Source organism: Callospermophilus lateralis, chromosome 5 (genome assembly GCF_048772815.1).
Source record: "Callospermophilus lateralis isolate mCalLat2 chromosome 5, mCalLat2.hap1, whole genome shotgun sequence".
Taxonomy (NCBI): domain Eukaryota; kingdom Metazoa; phylum Chordata; class Mammalia; order Rodentia; family Sciuridae; genus Callospermophilus; species Callospermophilus lateralis.
This window is the reverse complement of record NC_135309.1, coordinates 15,859,924-15,885,690: the sequence shown is the minus strand read 5'-3', so window position 1 is coordinate 15,885,690 and position 25,767 is coordinate 15,859,924. Positions and strand designations below refer to the sequence as shown.

Below are 25,767 nucleotides of genomic sequence, written 5' to 3'. Positions count from 1 at the left end.
CATTCTTCTTCTGAGCCCTTCATGCTTAAAGGTTTCTGATCATCGATGATTGCTGGTCGCCAGCTTCTCCCTTTGAGGCAAACATCTTTGGAGGCTCCATAGTTGCTCCAGTCTTATAAGAGATAAAGGCCAGCTCTCCAGGGTAAAGTCACAGATTAGTATTCATTGAAACACTTTTCTTAGGGCTCAGGAGTTAGCTGAGGAGAACAGAAATGTGGAAGTCCATCTCCACCTCCCGGCTTCTCTCCACTGTTGTGCCCTTCTGTCCTTCTCCCCCTCCTCTTCTCCTCTCCCTCCTTCCCACTTGCCCTCCCAGACTGAGCAGGAGCCTTCCCAGCACAGGGCTCACAGTTTGAAAGCTAGAATGCAAACTTCTCATTCAAGCAGCGTTTAAAAATCTAAAAATGGGGATTCTGTGATGAACAGCTTCTCTCCCCTGCATGATTCTATAACTGGGAAATTTGTGGTGCCCTATGTATTATGTTGCCTTTGTGACCTGTGGCAGATTATCAGGCTGGTGTTTAAATATGAAAAACAAAAAGCAGGAGTGGAATCTACAGTGCCATCCTCAGGAAATCAGCGGATCAGGAGAAGGTGGGAGAACACAATCACAGGGGACCAAAACGCAGAGGAGAAATCCCAGGCATCTGGTGTCTGGCAGGGACAACCTGGAATCACACCAGAGCATCAGGGAGTACAAAGGTGTCAACCCACCTCCAGCTCTGCCAGGCTACTAGAAGCCGTTCCATTGGCTGCTGGTGGCATTCTCCCACTAGAGGTGGGCTTTGTTTATAAGCTCAGCTGGCTTGGGTTGGGACTGAATGTTGCACCCCAATTCTGAAATCAGCATACGCTAATCAGAAGCTTAGTGGATTCCCAGGCTGGTATTGCAACAGAGAATCCCTGAGCTTGGGATTTCAGTTTCAGCATTAAAGTAAGACCTACTTCTATATTTGGGAATGTTTGAGGAGAATTTCTATGAATTTAATTTTTAGTTTTGAAGTCCTTATTTTGATACTTGCCGTGTATTACCTAAGTTAGCTGATGGGCTGTTGGAATCTGGAGGGACAGGAACATCCCCTTTGCCAGCCTTCTGCATACCTCCCGCATCGTCAGGGAGAGGGCACTCTTCCACTTGAGCAAAAAGGAGTCGAGTGTGGTGGTTATAGAATGGATATGTGAGTGTGTTTGTGCACAGGTGTGTAATGATTTCAAATCAGAGGTTACTTTTAAAGGGAAAAGTTAATAAATTTTAGACTTACAATTTTCTAAAAACTCTTTGGTTTACTCCTTCCACCCACTCCCTGCCTCAGTGTGGGTGCAACAGTGCATTAAATCTCAACTGGTTCAATTTGAATACTCCTTTGAAAATATATGTTAATGATAAAGCTTTTTAAAACAAATTTTTCATGCAGGTATATGCCCGTATGTCAGAAGTATTAGGAATAACAGATGACAACCATGTTCTAGAAACATTCATGACGAAAATGTGAGTTTCTATTTTGGTTTTTAATTTTTCTTCTGTTGTTTTAAACCTCATAGATCCTTTTACTGTATTTTAGTCTCTTTACATATATTAATTTTTAATAAAATTTTAAGATTTTGCTTTCCTACAATGTTAGCATTACATTCACATTTACAACTCACTGTGCAGAAGACACGGTAATGTTCCAAGGCGTCCTTGCTACTGTAAGCAGGCCGCATCAGCATATGGTCTAAAAAGATAACAGGCCCTGACTCTTCAGAGCAGCTTTCTTCTTCTTGTTCTTGTTCTTCTTCTAATTATTATTATTATTATTAGTAGTAGTAGTAGTAGTAGTAGTAGTAGTAAAATAAAATACTGAATTTCAAAGACCAGCTGAAGAGTTTTTTGGGAGTTGGATCACTGAGTGAGGGAGGTTCAGGTGTCTTAAGGTAGGACGTGTGTTGGTTCATATAGGAACCTGCGACACTCAAGAGACCTGTTCACCAGAAGTGTCCTGAATTATCTTTATAATCGTAGCAGAATTAACTGGTTTCTAGTCACAGACATAACTTTGTATATTTAGCCTAAGTTTATTGTGTGTCTCCACTTGGAAACTTTGTTTTACCGGTAGATAGCACTGCTTTGCTTACAGAGAGCAAAGCCAGCTAAACAGTTGTGATCATGAGAAGTGAGTTTTAAAACCACAATCTGATGGCTCATTTTTTAGCAGTAACCATGAGCCTCTATCTGACTTCCTTTGCGACTCCTGCTTCACTCTCTAGTTTTGGTTACATACTTAATATTTCTTCCGTAAAACACTTAAATCACTTTTTAATTTACAAAACTAAATTTATAGAGTTATGCACCATTTAAAGATCTATGTTTATTGTGGATTGACTGTACAAAATTTCATAAGCTATAAAAAGAGTAGAACATGTTCTGTTAGAATTGCAACCTGTTTTTTGTTTTGTTAGTTAGATCATCTAACTTACATAAGTGTATGTTTTTATATTCTCCCTGCTTAAGCAAATATCTTACTTATAAGTTAAAACTTTTCTTTCGTATTTAGTGTTACAAACCTTAAATACTGGGGAAGATGTGAGCCTGTAATTTCAAGGACTCTTCAGTTCCTAAATGACCTTTCTGTTGGATATCCTTTTCATTGTACATCTGATAATACATATTAATAATCTAATAAGTGCATTCTATTTGCCACATATTTTCCTTCTTTATAATTTTGTAGGTTTTTTTAAAAATAAGAATTCTTTTCATTCAACATTATCTATCAATGCATGTTTTTTTAAAGATTTATGATAGCTGTATGCCATGAGGCTTTTATTCAGAGTCCTAGTTGAATGCAGGTGGATATGTGGATTCCTAAGTCGTCACCTTTGTTTATAGTCACAGGGTAATGAGTGGCTACAGAGAGAGCGTCAGCCATGTGTCCATCTTTCTCACACCATTTTCTAAAAGGAAACACATAACTAATATTAAGAAGAGCGAAATGTTCTAAAAATATTACCTTATAATGACTGAGTATCTAAGAGTAAATATCTCTGTATTGTTTTTCAGTGGAAAAAAACATGATTTTTGTTAATCGAAAAGCCCAGAGGAGTAAAAGGAAGAAATGATGGGCTTTTTGACTACTTTGATTATTGGCATCACCAAATTAATCTCTTATCTATTCTAGAGTCAATTTCCTGTACCACATTAAATATTTAAATTTCTCTCTCTAGCAGATTTTTTTAAACCTAAAACCAGAAATTATTTTTTTTCTCACTAGATTATAGTTGATATTGTGCTCATATTTCTTCCAGTGAGAAGGAGCCATGTAGGTTGTCTAGCATGTTCACTATCAGATACGTGTTTTGAAAAATAAATGTTAGTTCAGTTTACCACTAAAATTAGCTGATATTTTAATATGAGGACAAATTCTGGAAACGGGTAGCTTTGGATGGAAACCTTTAATATAGGTTCATCCCAGGAATATGTTTGTATTAGTTAGGTTTAAAATTGTGTTCCTTGGTAAACCGTGAGAGATTTCCAAAGTATTAGACACCCACTTTTGTGCTGGAATTTAATATGCAACTTTTTATTGGAAAATAATCGTCCTTGTCTGGCAAAATCCACCATGCAATATTTCTGTTAGTAGGTATAATGCAATAAAGACAGGGAGGGCTATTTATCACTACAAATTTTGAGGATTTCAGGATTCTTTTTATTATTTTAATATATTTCTTTGATATTAAATCAGAAAAATGATAAATTACACCTGTCTAGGCTGTTTTTCCTTTTTACTGGAAAGTGATGTACAACCCAATTCCAGTGGTCATTTTGGCTTTTTAAGATATGTATTTTTTCTTATTAAAAAAATCTCAACCTATATATTTTTTCTAATAATAATGCTGAAATACTCTTTATTTCTAACATATGAAGTGGTTTATAAGTACTTCCTAGTATTGCAAACTCTGGCCTTTTCACAATGAATTACTTGGAGAGCATATTATCTAGAAAGAAGTCTTGGTTATTTTATAGCACATAGCTATTGTTTAGATTTATCTCGTTTTTTTAGGTTGAAATTGATATTTAATATAAAATTAATTTGATTTGTATTCTTTTTAGTATAATTTGCATAATGTCTAATTTATTTGTATCTGCTATTTAAGATTCTTTTTCTATCATATTATGCCCCTTATATATTCTTTAATCCAAATATTATAACCTTTTATTTTATAAGCTGTTTATTGCTTTTGAGTACTTCTTGAAGTTAATAAAAAATCATATTTTCAGAAAACTTATTAGATAAAAGTTTAAAAGCTGTAACATTTTAAACCAAGGGATACAAATGATCTCAACATGGGTACATTGATTTATATTTTTTAACAATTATTTCAGGTTTGCATATTTAGAAATATATATTAGCTCAATTTGATTTCAGTGCTCAGTTATTTGAATTATAAATCATTATGTCCCTTCTAGCTGATCAGTCATGAAATATCTTTGAGTTCATTTACATAATGGAATATGTGAGTGGTGTATCTATTTCAGTGCAGTCACTGGTTACCAATATGTTTTGCTGTTTCCAAATGATTTCTTCATTATGATATAGTTTTATATTTTGATTTTAAAGCAAGCATTATTTCTGTGTTAAAATTAAGACAGCCTTCTTCGGCAATGGAAAGTTGAGCAAAATAAAAAGGATCACCTATTGGCTTCTGTTAGTGAAAATCTGTATATTAATATTGAAAATGTTGTATAAAATATTGTTATTAAGTAAATGAAAAACATATTGTCTTCTTAAGTTTTTAAATGTTCCTTATTACTTTATAGTACATGTCTTCAGATATTTTGTTTTGGTTTTGCTGTTTTATCTGCTTCTGGTGAACTGAATTCATATTTACAGTGCCCAAAGCCAATCACTGAATTTTGGTGTTCTTTGATCCGATCACTTGTTCCAAAATTGAAATTACAAAACATCTTCATTTTTACGAATTGCTAAAAAGTCTTCAGTTGCCTTGAAGCAGTGGCCTTGAGCTTTAGTGAGCATTGAAATGTGAGTGCTGATCAGGACAGATTGTCCCGCCCCACCTCCCAGAGTTCCTTTTTCTGGAGATGTAAGGCCCTGGCCTGAGAATTTACATGTTAACAAGGGGCAGGTGATGTAGGCTCAGGAACTGACCATACTTGGAGAATTTCTGCCTCTAAGTAATTAGGGAAGAGCTGAATTACATGCCCTGAGCATAAATCCGGTGCTTTTCCCACAGACATTTCTTCATAGGACTTTGTCCATACCAGAAATAGGCAGACATGACATTTTTAGAGATAGAGTAATCTAGTTCCCTAAACGGTAATGTGCCTTTCCATGAATTCCCAGGTTGTAATTAAATAACCTGTTGCCTTTGAACCCAAAGTTGCCATTTGCTGAATTTGAACTTTCTAAATTGCTAAGACTATTGTAATTTTTAAATTCAATTTTCTTTTTTAGAGAAGACTTAAATTTTTCTATCAGATTCGTTACAGGGTATATATAATACATTTAGCAAATATATTTTGGGATTTTTTTTTTTTTTTAACGTACTCTTTAAATTTCCAAGATGAAATTTCAAGAATTCCTTATCCCAAGTAGCTCCTTCTGATGTACGCAGAGCTAAAGCCGCTCTGTCCTGGGCCAGCCCCTCCACAGCACCTAGTTCCCCGTGTGGCAATTCTTGCCCTCTGAAATGTTTTCTTCTCTGAAGTTCTAATTTCTGTCTAAATGGGAAAGGGGTGAGATTGTTCAAGTGACTGAGATAAGAAAACTTCTGGGGAGAGTGGAAAGAAAATAAGAATTTTACAAGAGTAATCAGATTACCAATTTTAAATGCTGAGGAAAAGAGAAGAAAATGTTGCATTTCATTCAAAATTCTGTTTGTTCATTAGCCATGATTTGAAGTTATTCTTAAATAATTGATCAATATTGCTGCTGTTATTTACTCAAATTTATAGCAACATAAAGTCTTACTTTGAGTTTCAAATATCTAGTAATGAGATGTCGGGCCCTCTATTGGTAGTTGTCCTTTATTATATAATCCTCAAAACTGAGAAAACCCAAAATATCTTTAGCTTTTTAAAAACAGACCCTCTAGGGCTGGGGTTGTGGCTCAGTGGTAGAGCGTATGCCTAGCATGCATGAGGCATTGGCACCGCATCTAAATAAATGAATAAAATAAAGATTCACCAACATCTGAAAAAGTTTTTTTAAAAAACCATAAAAAGGGTGCTACATCATTTCACGAATTTATCTAAACTCAGATTTTACTTTATTAGTACTGCTAACCTCAGTAATTCTTGTTATTGCAAAACCACTTACATAATTCTTAGGGCCAAATACAAAATGAAACCTGTGGGTCCCTTGTTAGAAAGTTAAGGTTTTTCAAGTCCTCTGCCTCAGAGCATTCAACCAAGATCAGGCCTTCCTAAGCACAGGGTCCTGTGCAAAGGTGCAGCTAGCACCCTGGGAAGCTGGCCTGCCTGCCTGCCTGCCTGCCTGTGGTGGAAAGAAAGAATTCCTTCCTCTGGCTTCAGTCAAACTCAAAGACTTTGGGGCTCTTCCTAAGTTGCTTTACACTGGAATTTGGCAAATTTCTGCATGTATTATAAATCTATCAGTTTATTTCAGTTGTTTCGAGTTTTGCAAGCCAGGGTTCGATTCCTATCAAAGCAACTTGATCATCATGATGATTTTATTTTTTTCAACCTCATATCTTTCCTGACTTCATTTGTCTTTGCTTTATTTCTTTAAGTGCAGTAACCAGATATGCCTACATACTACCTTGAATGAGAAGAGAATAATGATTTTTAGATTAATTCCATACACATCTTAATGATGGACTTTTTCTTATTGGCCTCTTTCAGTTCAGCAATTACTTAGTGTTTGATTACTAAGGACAGTGCAGATGGACAAATATGACACAGACCCTGCCCTCACAGGTTTTAAATTCTAATAGACCTGACTCTTGATTCCAAACTTCCTTTCCTATGTTTTTCCTAAGAACCCAAAGTCAGTTGTTTAATTTATTAAAGTAGTTATTTTTAATTTAATACAAGTAAATTGCATACTTATTTTCTGAAATTTTACACATAAAAAAATAGTGTGGTTATCTAGTGTTGTGTTATGATTACTTAAAGGGAGCCCTTTTATTCAAGATTATTTAGGTTTTCCTGATGTACAAACCATTAGCTTTAATATTTTTTAAATAACCAAGTAATGTGCAAACCAGACACCCACACCATGTCCCTGACCTTTCCACCACTGAGATTGTGAATCCTGAATATGAATGGTGGTCAGGAAAGAATAGAGGATGAGAGCCAAAGCAAAGGCCCAGAATGAAATGACAGTAACGGGTGGCAGTAAAACGGGAGTGTCTGTTACAGGACGATAGTAATAAAACACTAATAATTCTGCTTTTGTGGTATAGTGTTAAAATGCATGGATTCATTCTGCTGAATGTACCACCATCTCCAGATGGTTTGTGAGAATGTTAAATAAAACTAGTCGCAGCACACATCCCTCAGGCACACTTCTGTTAACATTTCTCATCAAAAGAAATGTTGATTTACTTTCTATCAGCCATGGAAAAGTCACCCCATAATCTGCTTCCTCTGTTCACTTCTGTGGTAGCGTCAGATGTGGTAACCCCTCTATTCCTCTTCTGTAACCTTATTCAGACCTTCTCCAAGTTCTTCAGATTTTTGTTCCACACAGTTACCTTCCTCAAGTATGGTTGATCTGATCATTTTGCTTCCCAAAAGCCCAGAATCACTTCCATTTGATTCTTAGGTCAAAGTAAAATTATTGATTTGAATTTGAGTCCTTTAATGGTACTTGACATTGAGTTCCTATAACTAATTTCCTGATTTATCATTCAGCCACAATTTGTGCTCTGTACTTGGACCAAGGACATTTATGTGCCTTCCTTTGATGCCCTTGCCTCTCACTGAATCTCACTGGGAGCCATTCTCCCTTCTTAGGCACATTATAAACAATTAGGTCCCTTTCAAAGTTTCAGTTCTTGATAAAGATTTAGTAACCTGACCTTAAGTAGTTGTAATCCTCCACTAGTGCTTACTAAATATTTCTTTCATTTTCTTTCTCATCATCTTTTATCTACCTTGCTTATACTCAGCATCTAGTATACTATTCCAGTTCTCAAATATACTTTTCACATTTTAATACTTTTGTAATTAGGCTATGTCTTAGAGTTGATGGTATTTTAACTATCTTTTTTCTAAAGTTTTAATATACCTAAAATAATGGTACTTTTACATGGATGGTGTTTTAGATTGGGTGAAATATGGTGAATGTCAGTGAAGGTTTCATGCCATGGGTTGAAGCTATACTTTGTGCTGCTGTGTAGAGAGTAAAGAGTGTGGTTCTCCTGTAACTTAAGAAACCAGTTCTGGGCTGGAGTTGTGGCTCAGTGGTAGAGTGCTCCTAGCATGTGTGAGGCCCTGGGTTCAATCCTCAGCACCACATACAGATAGATAAATAAAGGTATTGTGTCCATCTACAACTAAAAAATATTTTAAAAAAAGAAAGAAAGAAACCATTTCCTTCCTGACTTAGTTATCCTACTCTTCAAAAGATATAGATTTTCCAAATTTTCAGCGTCTATAAGATAAGCCATTCTCTTGATCTTTTCTTGCCTTTCTCCATTGGTCGTGCTAGCCTGAGGAAGACTATCTTCACCATTCTCCGTGTTTTTAATAACCACAGGGAGACAGGAATTTCTGGAAATTTTGATTAGTGAGTTAGTATTAGCCAAACAGTGGTATGTCCTGTTGGATGTGTGTCCTATTAACTAATTGGTTCCTCCTAAAAGAGAAGATTTCCCTGACTCTTCTGGACCTAGTTCCAGTTTTAGTTGTATTTCAAGGAGCTAGTTAGATCTTTGAAGGAACAAACACTAGCCTCTCTAAAATCAAATGAATGTGATGGAACCTCATGAGGACAGCTTATGCTTTAAGACAGACCTGGGTAGGAACCTTGACTTTACCACTTACAAGTTCCACGTCTGACCTTTGCTTAACTCTCTCATTACTTAAGACTTGTAGTGCGGTGGCTGTTGTAGTTAGCTCCATTGCCACGTTTGCTGCTGGGAGCTGCAGGCCTCTGAAATCTAACCTGGTTTTGCCAGAGTCCATCTAGTGCTCCTACCCAATTAAAATGACACAATTTACCAGAAGAGCCCTGGTCTCTTAGAGAAGAATAAGATGAAAGCATAAAGATCATAAAAGTGTGTCCGTTTGCCCTTTTTCACAAATCTTCTTAAGACCATATCTGGTTTTGAATTGAATTCCTTTAAGGAAATACAAATATTCAGATGAATTCTCATTTTTTTTTCTTCATTGAAAAAGGTAAAAATTCTTTAATTTTTTTTTTTTTTTGAGTATAATTAAAAGGCAGTGAAGCTGGCCTTGGTACAAAGTGCACAGATGCAGTTCTGCAGAAAATGTGTCTTTGGCAGATGAGATTCTTCCTGTGAATGTTCTGTTTATTGCTTCCATAAATATTCTATTGTCAAAACATGACTTGCTGTTTATTAACAGCATGACAGGAAGATTCCTGTTAATGGCAGCATTTGTATTACCCATAGACCCTGTCACTTTTAACTTTGCAATTTTAAGAGATTTCTATTTGGTAATTACTTAAGATATTTCTAAGTTTATTGATCCCCACCCCTATTTAAGTGAGTGAAGCTTGAGTGACAGTTCTATTTGGTGATTGATGATTTTGAAAAATCATCCAATCTGCATCTTTGAGTGCAGGAGAAAACTTGCTCCCTGTCAAATCTGATCTGTTGCCCTTCAGCCTGCCAGAAAATCATGCATCAAGAGCCCCACTGGGCAGCTTACTGAGAAAAATGCATGGATGCAGGCCCTGCCCTGAGAAAGCTGTCAGTCTAATATGAAGATGAGCCACATAGATGTGCTTAATGTGCAACTGTAATGGTCACCTTGGTGTCAGAGAGACTTGAATCTAAATCATACCAATTGTTTTTGTTTTAGAAAGTTTTTTTTTTTAATTTGTTTGGCATCTGAAAATAGAAGTGATACTACCTATCTCCTGGAATTATGAGAATTAGTCTTTCAAATAGTATCCATTCTGTAAAATCTGTGCCCTGACACAGTTGACAAAGACATTTGCATCCTTTGACCCTCAGAACAATCCTGTAAGGCCCGCTGGAGCATAGGTTTCCTCCTTGTTTGTTGGTGATGGAAACTAAGGTTCGGGCTGAGTACACCACTCAAGACTCATCCCGCTGATGGATGATGTGATCAAGCCAAAGCCCAGGTTTCCTCCTCTCTTACACCCACACCTGAGCAACTAAAATTTAGAATTACACTTTTCAGTGCCACTGTACAGGACAGTTTACAGAATTCTGTATTTGGAGATGATGTGAGGGAAAGGAGCCAGGGTTTTCATTGTGACATGAATGGAGCCAGCCTTCCAGAAAGACATGAGTGGGAATATAGACAAAGGCAGGATGCTCGAGGGACAGTAAAAACCCACAACTACAGAAAGCAGGTGTTTGCACACTGAGTAGATGTGCTGGGCACCCACATCTCACTAGAAATTCTTTAAGCCTTATGTTAATTTTTATGATTTCTCAATTTATTATTCTGAGTTCAGCTGTACAGTGTGGTGTAGTGGACACAGCAAGGTCTGCAGAGCTAAGCCTCAGCTTCAATCTCAGCACTGCCAGCCCACAGCTGTGTAATCTTGGGCAAGCAATTCAATTCTCTGAGCTTCTATTTTCTTCTTTACATACTGGAAATTATAAATAATCTTAATAACAGCTTAATTATGAAGGTGAGGTAGAATAACAGGAAAAACACCTTCCACTCCACTTGAGAACTGTTAGTTCTCCTCCTGCCATGTTCTCATCTTAACCTTCTGCTGACTGAGCTCATTGTTTCTTAGAATTTAATAATTTTCTCTTCCTTGATAGCCTCTTATGGGTATTTTATAATTATTTTATTATGAAATAACATTAAGTAAAAAATTCTCAAGTTATACGTAAAATGTAAAAGGGTCAGTTTTAATTTTCTACTATCAAGACTTTAATAGTAAAGGAGTTCTTGTCTTAATTATAAAACTCATTCTTCCTTTCCGTAACTAGAATATGTATAAAATGGAAAAGTAATTGCACTGGTTAATAATGGATTATCATTCTTAACAGAATGAAAATGTTTCTATAGGAATTCTATTGAAATAATATTTATTCTTCATAAGTACAAATTGATGCCATTTTAGTCTGGTGTTATTTTGTGACTTATTACATATTGATAAGACAAAAATATTTCCTTGGATTCCTTAACTTCTAATACCTATATCCTTTTAAAAAAACTTGTGAAAATAGATGCTGTGAAGTTCATGCTGAAGAACCACACGGTAAGTCTTAATTTCTTAATCAATGACTAGAATGTTCTGGGTAGTTTAGGTCAAGCATTGGTAACTTTGGATGCTTTTTGCTTTCATTAGAATGAACACTTCCCCTTTCTTGGCATCAGTGACAGTTACAGTCTCAGTGACTTCAGGTGCCGAACAACCTTCTACACAGCCCTCACTCGCCTTCTGATGGTAGATCTAGGTAAGGTTCAGAGTTTCAGCTCAGTCAATAAGAAGAGTGGGACTCTGCAGGTATAACATTTGATTTATTAGAATTCTTCATCTCTGACAATTGTTTATGCCTTCCTAAGATTTGAGCATTCACTGGTTAGCATCACAGCCAAAAGACAAATCTTTGTACTTAGGTGGTATTTTTCACTTCACTTCCCTTGATTCTTTACCTCAAAATTTACTGTATGTATATCCTTTGGCCCATTGATTTTAAAATTACAGTTCTAGGAATAATCTTAAACCTGGAAAAGCTTTATGAAGATTTTTTGTAGTAAAAAATTTAAATTCAAGAAAAAATAAAAACAATGTTAATGTCCAACAGTGGGGAATCATAAAATTATGGCACATCCCCTTACTTGATGAAATGATCTGTAATTGTTAAGAATGATGATTTGAAGAAAATGCTGTACATGAAATTTTGTGTTGTAATATTAAGTAAAAGGCCAAGGTGTTATACAGTGCAAATAGTATGATCATGTATATTCTGGGGAGTTGCATCAAAAAAGATTTAAATGAAATTGTTCAAAAATGCTAAGTTATTATAACTATTTTGGAAAACTATATGGAAGTTCCTCAAAAATTTAAGAACAGAACTGCCATTATGACCCAGCATTCCCACTCCTGGGTATGTGTCCAGAGGAAATGAAATCAGTATGTAGAAGGAACATTTGCATTCCCATGCTCTGCAGCTCTTTTCACAGTAACCAAGATGGGAAAGAACTTAAGCATCCATTAATGGATGAATGGGTAAAGAAAGTGTGATATATACACAGCGGAATACTATTCAACCATAAAGACAAAGTGCCATTTGCAACAATGTGAATTAATCTGGAGGGCATTATGTTAAGTAAAATAAAGCCAGATGCTACATGATCTTACTCAAGTGTGGAATCTAAAAGGGTTGATCTTAGAGTTAGAGGATAGAATGGTGTAGTTACCAAGGGCTGGGGAAGTAGAGAGGCAGTGCAGGGTGATGTTGGTCAAAACTTTGCTATAAAATTTTAGGTAGCTAGGAATAAAGTTCAAGAGACCTATTGTACAACATAATGGCTGTCATCGATGACAGTATATTCTTTAAAAAAATGATAAGAAAGTGGATTATAAGTAGGCTCATTATAAAAATGATAACTGTAACTTAAAAAATGCTAAATTTGGGTGCTGGGATATAGCTCCATTGGTGGAGTGCTTGCCTTGAATGCACAAAACCCTGGGTTCGATCCCCACCACCACCAAAAAAAAAAAAAAAAAAAAATCAGACAAAAATGCTAAATTTTGTCTTTGGGTTGTAGATTATAGGTAATTTTTCCCTACTTATTGTTTGAAGTTTTCTTTAATGTGATATTTTTATAATGGTAAAATGTTTAATGTTTGTAATTTTAAAATTTTTTATACTTATTTTTAACTGATATATAGAAACAAAAATTATATTAAAGGGATGCCACGTAACGTTTCAATACGTATATATACTGTGTAATGTTCAAGTCAGGTTAAACTCTTTTATTTTTATTTATTGTATTTATATATTTTATTATATTTATTTATTTATGTGATAGTGCAGGGAATCAAACCCAGGGCTTGTGCATGCTCAGCAAGTATTCTACTGCTAAGCCACACTCCCAGCTCAACATATCTGTCAAATATTTATCATTTCTTTTTTGGTGAAAACTTTCAAAATCCTTCTTCCAGTTTTCTGAAATGTGTACCATGGAATCTGTGGTCACTCTCCTGTGCAGTAGCCACTAGAATTTCTTTGTCCATTCACTGCCCACTGCCCAGCTCTCCCCGGCCTCTGGTAACCAACCACCAGTCTACTCCCAAATTCTGTGACACCAATTTTTTTAGGTTCCACATGTGAATACGATTACATGGTACTAGTCTTTCTGTGACTGGCTTATTTCACTTAAAACCATCTCCATTTCCATCCTTGTTGTCATAAATGAAAGGATTTCATTCTTTTTATGGCTGAGTAGTGTTTCATTGCGTACTACCTCCACATTTTCTTTATCTATTCACCAGCTGGTGGACACTTAGGTTGTTTCCTTTTCTTGGCTTGAATAGAGCTGCAGTAGGGTGGGAGGGCAGGTGTCTCTTCAACATACTGATTTCATTTCCTTTGGATAGATACCCAGTTCTAGGATTGCTGGGTCATACATATGATAGTTCTGTTTTTAAATATTTAAGGAACCCCCGCTATTGTTTTCCATCATGACTATACTAACTTACATTTCCACCTACAATGTGAAAGGGTCCCCTTTTCTCCACATCCTCGTCAGCACTTGTTATTTTTGAATCTTTTATAGGCGTCATTCTTGGTATGTTGAGGTAATATCTCATTGTGGTTTTGATTTGCATTTTCCTGATAACTAGTATGTTAAGCATTTTTTCATGTCTGTTGGTCATTTGGGTGTCTTCTTTTGAGAAATGTCTGTTTAGATCAATTGTGCATTTTTAATTCAGGTTGTTTTTTGCTACTGAGTTTTTAGAGTTCCTTATATATTCTGGGTATGAACCCTTTGTCAGATGTATAGGATGGACCTATTTTCTCCCATTCTGTAGATGGCTTCCTTTTAGTTTGAGGTAATCCCATTTGTCTGATTTTGCTTTTGTTTCCTACATTTTGGGTCTTGTCCAAAAAAATTCTTGCCTGTTTTTTTTTTTTTAAGGTGAATTAAATGAGAAGTATACACATAGACAAAACCTTAGGGCAGGCATTTAAGCCTGTCTGTGTGACCGTGTGAGACTCTGGATTCCCACTTTCCCCATATTTGAATACTTTGGGTTAGATCAGTCAGTTGTAGACACAGAAGAAGTTTCAATCAATGATAGTATCATCCTTAGAGAATATAACACTGATGATATTTTTTCTTCCTTTCTCTTACAATGTATTGATTGATCCATCAACTTAAATACAAATTTTTTAAAATGTGATCATACAAAAGGAAAGAAGATAAATAATTTTATTTTGTACATACAAGGCATTGAATCTTGAAATGGAAGAGTGACTAAACCCCTCCATGTTCTACATTCTTATTATTTTCATGTATATCAAAGAATAAATCAACAGAAAGACAAACAGCCAAAAGTTGAGAGAAAATGCAACTGGAATGATTAAGGAGCTTAGTGGGATTGATTTCTAAGGAAAGATTAAAAGAACCATGTATGTATAACTTGGCTAAATGACAACTAGGGCTGGAGGCAAAGAGAACTGTCTATAAATATTTGAAGAGTGTAAACCAGGCATGCAAAACCCAATCATCTGCTACCTTAGGCAAGTGGGAGATGTAACTGAGTGACAGCCTTTCATACTGCACACTGCCCTGTCTTACCTCTTGGCTTCTTCCTTGGAAAGAAGAGGAACAGCCCCAGACTCTGTACTGTCCCCAGCAGTCATTTAGCATTGCACACTGTGCTAACTCTGATGGCAAGTCCAAGGTGAATCAGCATACTGGGCCCTGGCCTCGAGGAGCTTGCCTTTCTTGTCATTCCATTTGTCCAGGCATTAAAGAAGAACTTGTCACCTTGTCTACAATATAATCTATCTCCCATCCCTAAAAATGCTGTTGCAATGACCCTGTCACACTCATGAAAGTGAAGGAGAGACCAAAGTTAAAGAGAAATGTCTGGAGAGGTTTCCTAGAAATAGGCCCACATCACTCATCTTGAGGACCTGAAAGTGGAGTGGGCCAAGATCTCCTCTTTCATGTAGTTGTCACACACAAAGGAACCCCATCTGTCTGGGAGCTTAAACAAAGGGTCGCACCACGGAGCCTGCGCACAGTGCAGGCGATTTTCCTTAGCACGCTGCTCCCTCATCGCACTGCTAATTGATCTTCATGTTGATGCAGAAAGACCCTGCTTTGCACTTTTTTGAAGGCAAGTTTGCTTTATTTAATACTGCTTAATGTAAACTGAGGTATGAGAAACTGAAATAAGCATATAATTTGAATAATGAATAGGTTCTTATTAAGTTTGCCAGAATTAGATTCCTTTGAAATATTTAAGTCATAATGATATAAAGTATAAATTGTTATTTTTAGTTCAGTCTTAGTCCAATACTTTTTAGATATTCTGAGTGAGATGACAGACAGAAGCAGGCTTTGATGGGAGAGCCTGGGGAGCGGAGGTCTTTGGACAGGTTGGTGGTGTCTGGCCTGCAAGGGAAACTGGAGCAGCTACCCCAGGAAACTGCCATACTGCTTGCAAAGAAGCTGCTTCCATATTTATCAGTGGTTTTACCTTTTTAAGTAGTTCAGTATGTATTTTAAGCATCAAATGGCTTCTGGTATAAATTATCAGAGCTGCTTTCTCTTGTCAAGAACCAGAATTGCTCTTCTTCCCAAATTTATGTTGGGACTCTTCTGAGCATTGATCTTGTCTTTTTCATATTTTTCAAGCATCAGTGTCTCTACATTGTAGCTGCTCACTAAATGCTTGTTGAATGAATGGCAGATATAAGTATACAGTAACAAAGATGCCATCACCCTAGCTGCTGCAGTCTGCTACCTGCCAGGGTCTCTGGAGAATCTTGATCACTGGCCTCTCCAGGACAGGGCACAAGTGACTGACTGCTTTCTGTGGTGATTAGCTATACTTGACCACTCCTGCATCATCAGTTGCTCTCCAGCTTTTTCTTACCATTCAAGGTGATCATGTTCCAAGGATTATGGAACACAGCTTTTCTTTTGTTATTTGAAGCCTTGTCTCACAACCTAGATTGACAGGAATGTTGCCATCAGAGCTTCCATACAGTATGGCTTGGTATTTTGTATCGTGTGTTCATTGTCACAGAAACAAGGAGCAAAAGATAGTGCTGTTGTCACGAGCAGCGCTGATCCATGTATTAACTAGAAGAAATAAAAATAGTATGTAATGAGAAAATGAGAATACTTCTCAAATCAAAAAGTTTGAGGACATAATTTTTTTTTTTTTTTTTTTTTAATGATAGTGGGGATTTCAGCCAAGGCCTCACTCATACTAGGCAAGGGCTCTACCATTGATCTATACCCCCACCCTCAACCTGAGGACAGACTTTTTACATCACTGATTTTAGAAGTGCGTACATGGGGATAAGAATCAAACAGGAAAAATAAATAAATACCTAACCAACCTGCTTATAAAAGCATCGGATGTGGTTCTTAGATTAAAATATAAAGCATATTCTAATTGAATCCTACAAAATAAATTGAATATGTTTGTCTATAAGCCATGCACACTGGAGTGATTAGAAAAGGAGAAAGAAATTGGGTGTCATGTTAATTGGTATTTACTTTGAAATGCTTTTTGGTTTCTATTCAATAATTTGCACTTTGTATGAATTTAATTAGATGCTATGTGCCCCAGGTTGTATTTCAGATGAAAATGGGAGATTTTTGGCAATCAACAGTTGTACAATTTTATCAAATTGCTTTAGCTAAAATAGACCAAATGTTCATTTGTATGAAGAGCAAAATTGAAAGCATTTCATCATTAGGATGATGAAGTTTCAAAGCATGGAAGTTGTTGTCCATGTTCTTTTTGTAGTCTAAGAAATTATTGAAATAAATGCAAGAAAGTCTTCTCAAGATAGCACCATGCAGAAAGAAATGGGTAACCAACCATATGTGCATGCATGTTAGCCCTTCCAAGAATCACTTAAAGCTCCCTGGGTTATTTTAAAATTAGCTTTGTCAATCTAATAAACGAAAGGAAAGCGTATTACCCATGCCAGAAAATGGAGAACCTCCAGGGAGCTGTTCAGCATAAAATAGTTGAATAAATAAATACCTTCTATGTTGTTTAATCTGAATGGAGGTGAATTCAGTTGACAAATATCAAAGAGGGGAAATGTGGGAAAGAGCTGTAATGAAGCTATTCCTTTCTGTGGAGGACCAAATATAATTAGTTGCAAATGAAGTTTTTACCACTTACAAATGTGAAATTGCTCAGTGTCACCAACAGTTGCTTTTCCTTGAATACTTCATCATTTCACCTTATAGTGAACTCCTCAGATGAGAAGTGTGTGGATGGCATTTGAGCGAGTCTTGCATTGCTCAGGTATTTAAGAAGCAGTCTTATTTTTAATGATAGAGGATACTGATATTTAAAATGGTGCTTATGGATGTTAAGAGATGATGTCTTTAGAAGTGAAGGTAGCATGCTATCCACTCACTTTTGTGACTTGTAACAGATAATTAGTGCCTGAGGATATCACTTGCTTAAATCTGAGAAATATGGATAGCAAGTAAATGACTTGAATAAAATGTGTATTCTAGAAATAGTAAATAAAGACTGAATTTAAAATACACAGAGGAAGGGAACTTTTTCTTTTCTTTATTACTGATAACATTTGTTTACAAATCTGTATTTTGTAAACACTTTCATGTCCCATGTCTCATTTGACTCTTGTGACAGACTATACTAAATAGGTCTTATTCTGCTCTTTATTCATTGGAAAACTGAGGCTCTGAGAGATGAAATGATTTGCCCAAGGTCAGTCATGTAACTGGTAGCTGGCTGGCCACATAGCTCCACCTACTTTTGCTAAATTTTTCCTTTAGATTTTGCCCTCTAGTCAGTTCAGATGTGTAACTTTTTCTACTTTATTTTAACCATTTAGAGCAAATGATTGGTTTAGGGCTTGGGGGCACAAGAGGAAAAGAGAGAGGATTACTTTCTGAATGTTTATGCAATATTCGATTCATGATTATTATTTGCCCTATAGGTATGTTACTGATGATTAGTGAAAGTCAAATGTAATTTTTAAAACTTTGTTCTTATGTCTAATAATTGGGCAGAGCATGTTCTCATGGATTAAGGAACATAAAGGTAGCTATCCCAGGAAGCTTTAGCAAGGGGCTTGATCCAAAAGAACTAATGCCTTGATAGATATACTACGTTATTTTATCACCTGTGTCCATGACTTGGCAGAGACTATCTGGAAAAGATACATGGGGGAGGGGGAGGGAGTGTGGGCAGTAGGGGTAAAGAAGCAGCTGGAAATACTTAGAATCCATAATGAGATAATTAAGACTAATTAGATGGGCCTGTAGGCAGAAAGCAGCCCATTAAGTCCAGATCTGGTTTTAATAACTTACCTGGTTTTGAGGGTAGACAGTCCAGAGCACCCCAGGGAATGACATGCTCCAGGGTGATACTTGCTGGGTAGGTTTCTTAGAAATGGATTGGCAGTCGTCTGCACTGGGCAGTGTGTATTTCCTCCAGGAACTTAACATTCTGGTTCCCTAGGGAGCAGAATTTCAGGAAGCCTCACTTTTCTCATCTATTAAATGGAAATATCTACCTTGAAAAGTTGTTGTCTTGTGATTTAAATAAGATGAAGGTACATGAAACAACCTAGATCTATGCCTGGCACAAAGCAAGTACTTAGTAAGGGCCAACCCAGAAGGACATTTACCCAGAGGCAGAAGCACTGACTGCCACTCCGACTCCAGAGTGAGGCATCTCCACTGTGCCAAGGCTTCTACTCTGCCCTCTGTAGCTGGGGCTGTTTCCTACAGAGGCAGAGAACTGAGGACACTTTCTGATGGATACTGAAATATCCGTTTCTGTCTGAGGGTACAAGTCATTTCAGAGATGACTAGAATTGTAGTCACTAGAGAGGGAAACTGGAATGAAGGCCAGTTCTGGACTACCTTCAAGGACCAGCTGAGCACACTTCTCCACAGTCTTGCTAATAATAGACTTCAGAATTTAAGAGTGGTGCCCTAGGAAACAGTGGGAAGCTGCACGTGCACCCGGACCTGCAAAAGTCACAGACTCCTCCAGATCACCCATGGCACATGGCTTTGAGTGAATTGGCTTCTCCACTGCCTCTGTGTCTCCTTGTTTGCCCCTTGTAATTTTTTTTTTAGTTTGGACCAGATCTTCATCTGTCAGTTTCCTAATACTGCGGAAACAAATTACTGCAATTTAGTGACTTAAATGATACCTAAATACTGTTTTACAGTTCTTGAGGTCAGATGTCCAAGTGGGACTCAGTGAGCTCAAATCAAGGTATTAGCAAAAGGATTGCTCCTGCCTGGAGACTCGAGGGAAGAGCCTTTTATAGCTTCTAGAGGGCGTCTGCTTTCCTTGGCTGGTCACGGACCAGCAACATCAGGCATGTCTTCCTCAGGCTGCCATCTTTGTGGTTCTCCCATTTAATGCTTCTCTTCCACTTTTAAGGACCCCTGTAACCTTGAACTCGCTTGGATACCCTGAATAATTTTCTACTTTAGAATCAGTGGGTCAGCAGCCTCAACTTGCCTTCATAGCATTAAACTTCCAGGCGTGGTGATGAGAGTGGACATCTCTGAGGGTTACTCTGCCTACCAAACTGACACGTCAGCAGTGCCAAAGTGTTTCACACAGATTTTATTATACGGTCAATCCTAGGTAACCGCTGATAATTATCATAATTATTTCTATTAATTGCTTCTCCTTGCCAGATTCCCCAGATCCCTGTAATCTAGCTGTCATTTGTCACTCAAGTTTGAAGAAATGGAAAGTTTCATTGTTCATCACATTTAAAATGGAAAGGGAGAGCAAACTCAGATTTTTGTGGTTGTGGGATTTACTATTGTTTTAGATTCTGATGCCAAAATCCACCCTTTTAAATGTGTACTTTAGTGGTATTGTATCTAGAATATTGCAAAGTTGTGCAACCATTACCTCCTGCAATTACAGAACATTTTCATCACCCCAAAAATAAACCTTGTACCTTTATATAGTCATTCCTATTTCTCCCTCCCCATCCCCTGAATGCCACTAATTGCTTTCTATCTCTGTGGATCTGCCCTATACTGGACATTTATTATTAATGAAATCATACAGTATGTGGCCTTAGTGTCTGTCTTTGACTTAGCATGTTTTCTAGGTTCATCCGTTTTAGTGCACATTGGTAGTGAGTCCCTTTGTATGACTGAATAATATTCCCTTGTATGGCTGTCCCACATTTTGCTTTTCATTCATCAGTTTGGATAAGCAGTTTAGATTTTTATTGTTTCCAACTTTTGGGTATTATGAAGTCATGCTGCCATGAACGTTTTTGTGTGAATATATGCTTTCAGTTCTTTTTAGAGTGGAACTGCTGAGACAAATGGCAATTCTGATGCTTTGATAACTGCCAAACTTTTCCACAGTCTATGGTCCCACCATTTGAGGTTTTAATTATGCAAAATGATGAATGAAATGTCCTACAAATAAAATGTCTGATCACCAACGTATAAAAGGTTCACTATTCTGTTTTAATGTGACATATCAAGAAAAAAAATGTTTGGAACTTATAAAAATAGTAACTTTCTGTTGAATTATATCCCCAGAAAGCCAGTAGAGATGAATACTTTTAGTTTTGCCTGAAAGCCAAATAATTTTTCATTTCTTTTCATGGGTTACTCAGAACTTATAATGTTATGTTAGTATGTGATAACTCATGAATCATAATTGAAGCTAATTCTTTTTCTAATGAAACAAGGACCCAGAAATCAATATGATTTGAAGATATAGTGTTAATTTCAGACTCATATTTTCATTGAAAAGTAATCATATACACATTTGGCATACTAAATATATGACTATATATTTGAATATGAATTTACAAGGAAGCTCATATTTTCTCCTTTTGCATCAGGAACAATAAATGACACCTCTATGGTAATGCAAATGAGGAAAAAATCTTTAATAGATTTTGTATAAAGTTTTTTGTGTGATATAAACAAAAACAGCCAGTTCTCCAACTTAGATGATAAGTATATCAAGTCCCAGTAACAGAGGAACAGTGATAACTGAAACATGAGCATTGTGGTAGTCAAGGTACAGTTTCTTCTGCTCTCCACCTGAAACTCCTGGGGTGGGGCCGGGTCCATTTACCTCACCAGAACCAAACTGACTGTTCCTGGCCCTGTTCGGACTTCATGCGGGTCAAAACTCAGGATTGTATGGTTCTGAGTTCAGTCCACACCTCTGGCACCTTGCACCCCATCAGAGATTCAAGGGAAAAGCATGAGCTTTGGTGAAGCAGCCCTGCCTGGGGCTCCCAGCCCGCTGACGTGTACAGCTGGAGATGATAGGCAAGCCATTGAACTCTGTTAAGCCTCTCTGTTCACCGTATAGTGAAGGAGATCCTGCAGCTCCATAGGATTGTGGCGACCATTTATGAGTTGCACCAGTGCAATAGAATGAGCCACATAAATATTTTTCAAAAATTCAGTACCAAATATATTGCATGCACATAATAAGCACTCAGGAACTAACTCCTGTTATTTATTCACACCAAAAGTATTTGAGTGCCAGGTGCCTTTCTAGGCACTGGGAATACAACCATGATCAAAATAACCTGAGTTCATTCCCCCAAGAAGCTTATATTCTAATAGGAAAGACGAACAAGAAATGCATAAATGTGTAGATTAGCAGTCACAGTAAGTCCCATAAGAAAAGTAAGGTCGTTTATGGGATTAAAGAGTTGTGGGGGGGAATGGATGTTGGTCAGGAAAGGCCTTTCGGAGGAAGTGACTTTCACAGGGACTTGCTGCTCACATTGCTGCTGCCTTTCATGGTGTCTAATTTCTTGTGTTCCTGATATCCATTTGCCTCCAAATCTGGCTGGAGAAAGGGGTGAAGCCAGGAAGTCCTTTGATCAGTAATTCAGAATATTAAGTGAGGGGTTGAGATGTTAAAGCTCTGAATTGTCTTTGTTGTGAATAAACATCTTAACCTTGGAAAAGAAAAAGCTTTTTTGGAGAAGCTTTCCCAAGGAAAGCTCACATTCTCTGCTCACTTCGTTCAATTACTAGTCATCTCTCTAAGTCCAGTTAAATGTAGGGCAACAAAAAATGCTGATGGCTGTTGTTTATGAAGTGCCGGTAAAGCAGAGTGCCACATGTGTTGTCATTGAGTCCTCATGACCAGCTTTATGCAGTAAATATCTTGTCTCTTCATCACAAACAAGGATGCAAAGGCCCAGACAGCTAATGGAGGTAGAGCCAGGATCAAGCTTCAATAGATCTGCCCATTTCCAGCAGCCTTATCTACTTTCAGTGATTATTATGACTGTTCTCATTAATAACTCCACATTTAGAAAGCACTTTATCTTATGAGATTGTGTGGGTTAAATATAATGTACATGTGTGTTTTGCAATTAGGACTCAATCGTCTATTTCAGCTATTTGTGTACTATTCTATATCAGTATTAAGAAAATAAGGACTTTAATACTAGTGTCATCACTACTATTCATTGAGCATCTTCTCTTTTTCATGTTTTATAGCAATTAATTTTCACCGCAACCCTCAAAGATGGGTATTTTTATTTATATTTGATAGATAAGGAAATTGAGGTTCGGTCATTAGTAAAATGTCCAAAGTTAAACAGTCTGTGGAGGAATCAGTCACCTGGGCCTGTTGACTGCAGAAGCCTGCATCATTCTCTTTCACAGAGAAACACAGAGAGACAGAGTCTCAGCTCTCTCAAAGCTAAGTCCCAGATACTATCCAGGTAGGCTGATAGTGATAACTTACATACATATGCACAGATTTTATCTTGGTGTGAACGAGGTGGTTGGGGTTAAACACGAGGCCTCATGCATGCTAGGCAAGCCTCTGCCTCTGAGCTCCACCCCCTGCCCATAAATTTTAACTTCCTTTTTTTTTATTTATTTTTTTAATTGGTTGTTCAAAACATTATAAAGCTCTTGACATATTTTTTTATTTATTTTTTATTGGAATTTTAACTTCCTTAATCCCTTAGGAACCCTGATCAAATGGTGACAGTATAATGGAGGTGACATTACAGTGTAGGTGGTATTAGATATATTCTTAAATACTCGGAAATCAAGGAACTCTGTGCTATAGTAAAGAGTCAGCTTGAGGTAGAGTGTGTGCTCAGCATGCCCAGGGCCTTGAAAATTTAAGCAGAGAATGTGAGCTTTCCTTGGGAAAGCTTCTCCAGAAAAGCTTTTACTTTTCCAAGGTATTCATCTTCACATAAATGGATAAAGAAAATGTGATGTATATATACACAGTGGAATTTTATTTAGTCATCAAGAAAAATGAAATTATACCATTCATGGGAAAATGAGTGGAACTAGAAACATCATGTTAAGCAAAATAAGTTAAAACTCAGAAGGTGAGGGGTCATATGTTTTCTTTCATATGCAGAAACTAGAGGGGGAAAAAGAAAGGAAAGGTAGGGGTGGATGTCCTAAAAATCAAAGGGAAATCAGTAAAGGAAAGGGACCAAAGGGTGGGAGGTGGGGGGGGAGTACTGGGGAGTGATATTGGCCAAATTATGTTGTTAGATTGTTTGCATGTATAAATACAGAACAACAGATCCCATCATTATCACAACTGTATGCACCAATCAAAAATGTGGGGGTGAGGGAGAAGAGGCCAAATGCCACGGAAATCCAAAGGAAGAAGGGGGAGTTCTTGCAGAGGTACTGAGTAGAGCTTAACTTGGACATTGAGAAGCTGTCACTTGATGCAGGCCTTGACAAATAAGAACAGCTTCCATATAGGTCTAATGTCATCACCACTGGATAGAGGACATTTTACCTAAGAGGTCTCTCACTTGGCCACAGAGCCAGTTGACAGAGCAGGAATTTTCATGTGGTCTACCTTGATACTTGTTCAGAACATCACATTAGGAAAGACTTCTTGGCCTGTTGACACCTCATAGGAAAGCTCAGTGCCTGGTTCTATTGGACTCATAAAACAAAGTATGTAAAGTTGAAGGGAAGAGAGAAGTCCTAAAATATCGGGTCATTTAGATGAGCCACTTCTAAAGAGTCAAAGGATCCTGCCATGGATCACTTGTGTTTGTGGCCTTGACAGTTTCCTTACCTGTAAAATAATGTGGAGAGTAGTATTGCTCAAATGTCGCAGGCATCTGAATCACCTGGAAAGCTTGTTAGAACAAAACTACTGATCTGGGATGGAATCTGGAAAATTGGCTCCTAACAAGTCCCCAGGTGATGTTCGTGGTCTTGATCAAACACCGTAGTGAGGATCACTGGTCTTGTCTAAGATCTTGGATCCTCACTCATCCTCACCCAGGTCCATCCTCTCCTACACCATCACCTGAGGAAGGCCCGGGCCATATGTCCACCCCCAGCTATGTATGTCATTCTCCCTAACAAGACACTCCCCTCTCTCTCTGCCTGTTTCTTCACTAGTAAAGTGGAGCTTGTGGTTCACTGTGGCCTGGGATAAATGAGGGAACTCAGACTCATTTAAAGGAAACTGCTTTTGAAAAGAAACTATAAATTATTACTTGTGCATATCCACGGGTGAAGTAAAGATTCTGTTTGGCAGAATCCTTGAGAAAACTACAGTCTACCTTTGAAGTGAAAAATTAATAGGAAATCTCTCTTTTTCCTCTTGTCTTTATGTAAAGGAAGCTTAGTGTAAGAAGATGTGTGCCCTCGATGCATGTATTTAAAATCCACAATGATCCCCAAGGGGCCCCATCCTTTTTTGGCAGATTAAAATTTTCCCCACCATCTATTTAATAAATTAAATTTTTAAAAGCACATAAATAAAAAAAGAATATTAACTTAGAGCTATCTATCTGGGCACCTGAGTCTATGAGCCCTGTAGGGCCTTGGCACCCAAAAAGAAGGGGGAGAAAAGACCCTTGTCTCTGAGGCCTTCCTTGAAGCATCAGGGAAGCTCTGGGGGCCCCAGAAGCTAAAGAGCTGAAATGCCTGGGGCATGAGTCTGTTCAATCCAATAAAGAGCCCCAAAAAAAAAAAATGAGTAGTAAGTAATGTTGCTATTTCATTTGGTGCAAAAGAGAAGGCAAAACACCAGAATATTCAATGAGCCAAAGCACAAAATGTGGCATGGATGTGAATGCAGACTGACCTCTTCTCGGGAACATTTCTAAGCCTGAGTGGAGCACTCAGTGTGAGGCTAACGTACAATAGCCTGCATTTTAAACCATGGTGACCCTTTTGTTTCTCTAATAGGCGAAGATGAGGATGAATTTGAGAATTTCATGCTGCCTCTTACAGTCTCTTTTGAAACAGTATTACAGATATTCAACAACAACTTCAAACAAGAAGATGTAAAGGTGGGTTTATTTCTCGACGTGAAGAAAGACAATTCTGACCTTTCTAGAATATCTGGATCCAGAAAGGGGCTTGCGTATCTATCTGTGTGCTCTATG

The 25,767-nt window shown here is 37.3% G+C and overlaps 1 protein-coding gene across 7 annotated transcripts in view; it reads left to right on the top strand.

The window, feature by feature from the left end:
• The window catches only part of Ranbp17 (RAN binding protein 17), a 298,250-nt gene that overhangs the window by 196,392 nt on the left and 76,091 nt on the right, over positions 1 to 25,767 (top strand). For all 7 annotated transcript variants that reach the window (XM_076856352.2, XM_076856353.2, XM_076856351.2 and 4 more), the window contains 5 exons: positions 1,416 to 1,489; positions 2,535 to 2,615; positions 11,336 to 11,399; positions 11,490 to 11,598; positions 25,568 to 25,671. In XM_076856352.2, coding sequence (XP_076712467.2) covers positions 1,416 to 1,489; positions 2,535 to 2,615; positions 11,336 to 11,399; positions 11,490 to 11,598; positions 25,568 to 25,671 — 432 coding nt within the window. The remainder of the gene's footprint in view (positions 1 to 1,415; positions 1,490 to 2,534; positions 2,616 to 11,335; positions 11,400 to 11,489; positions 11,599 to 25,567; positions 25,672 to 25,767) is intronic.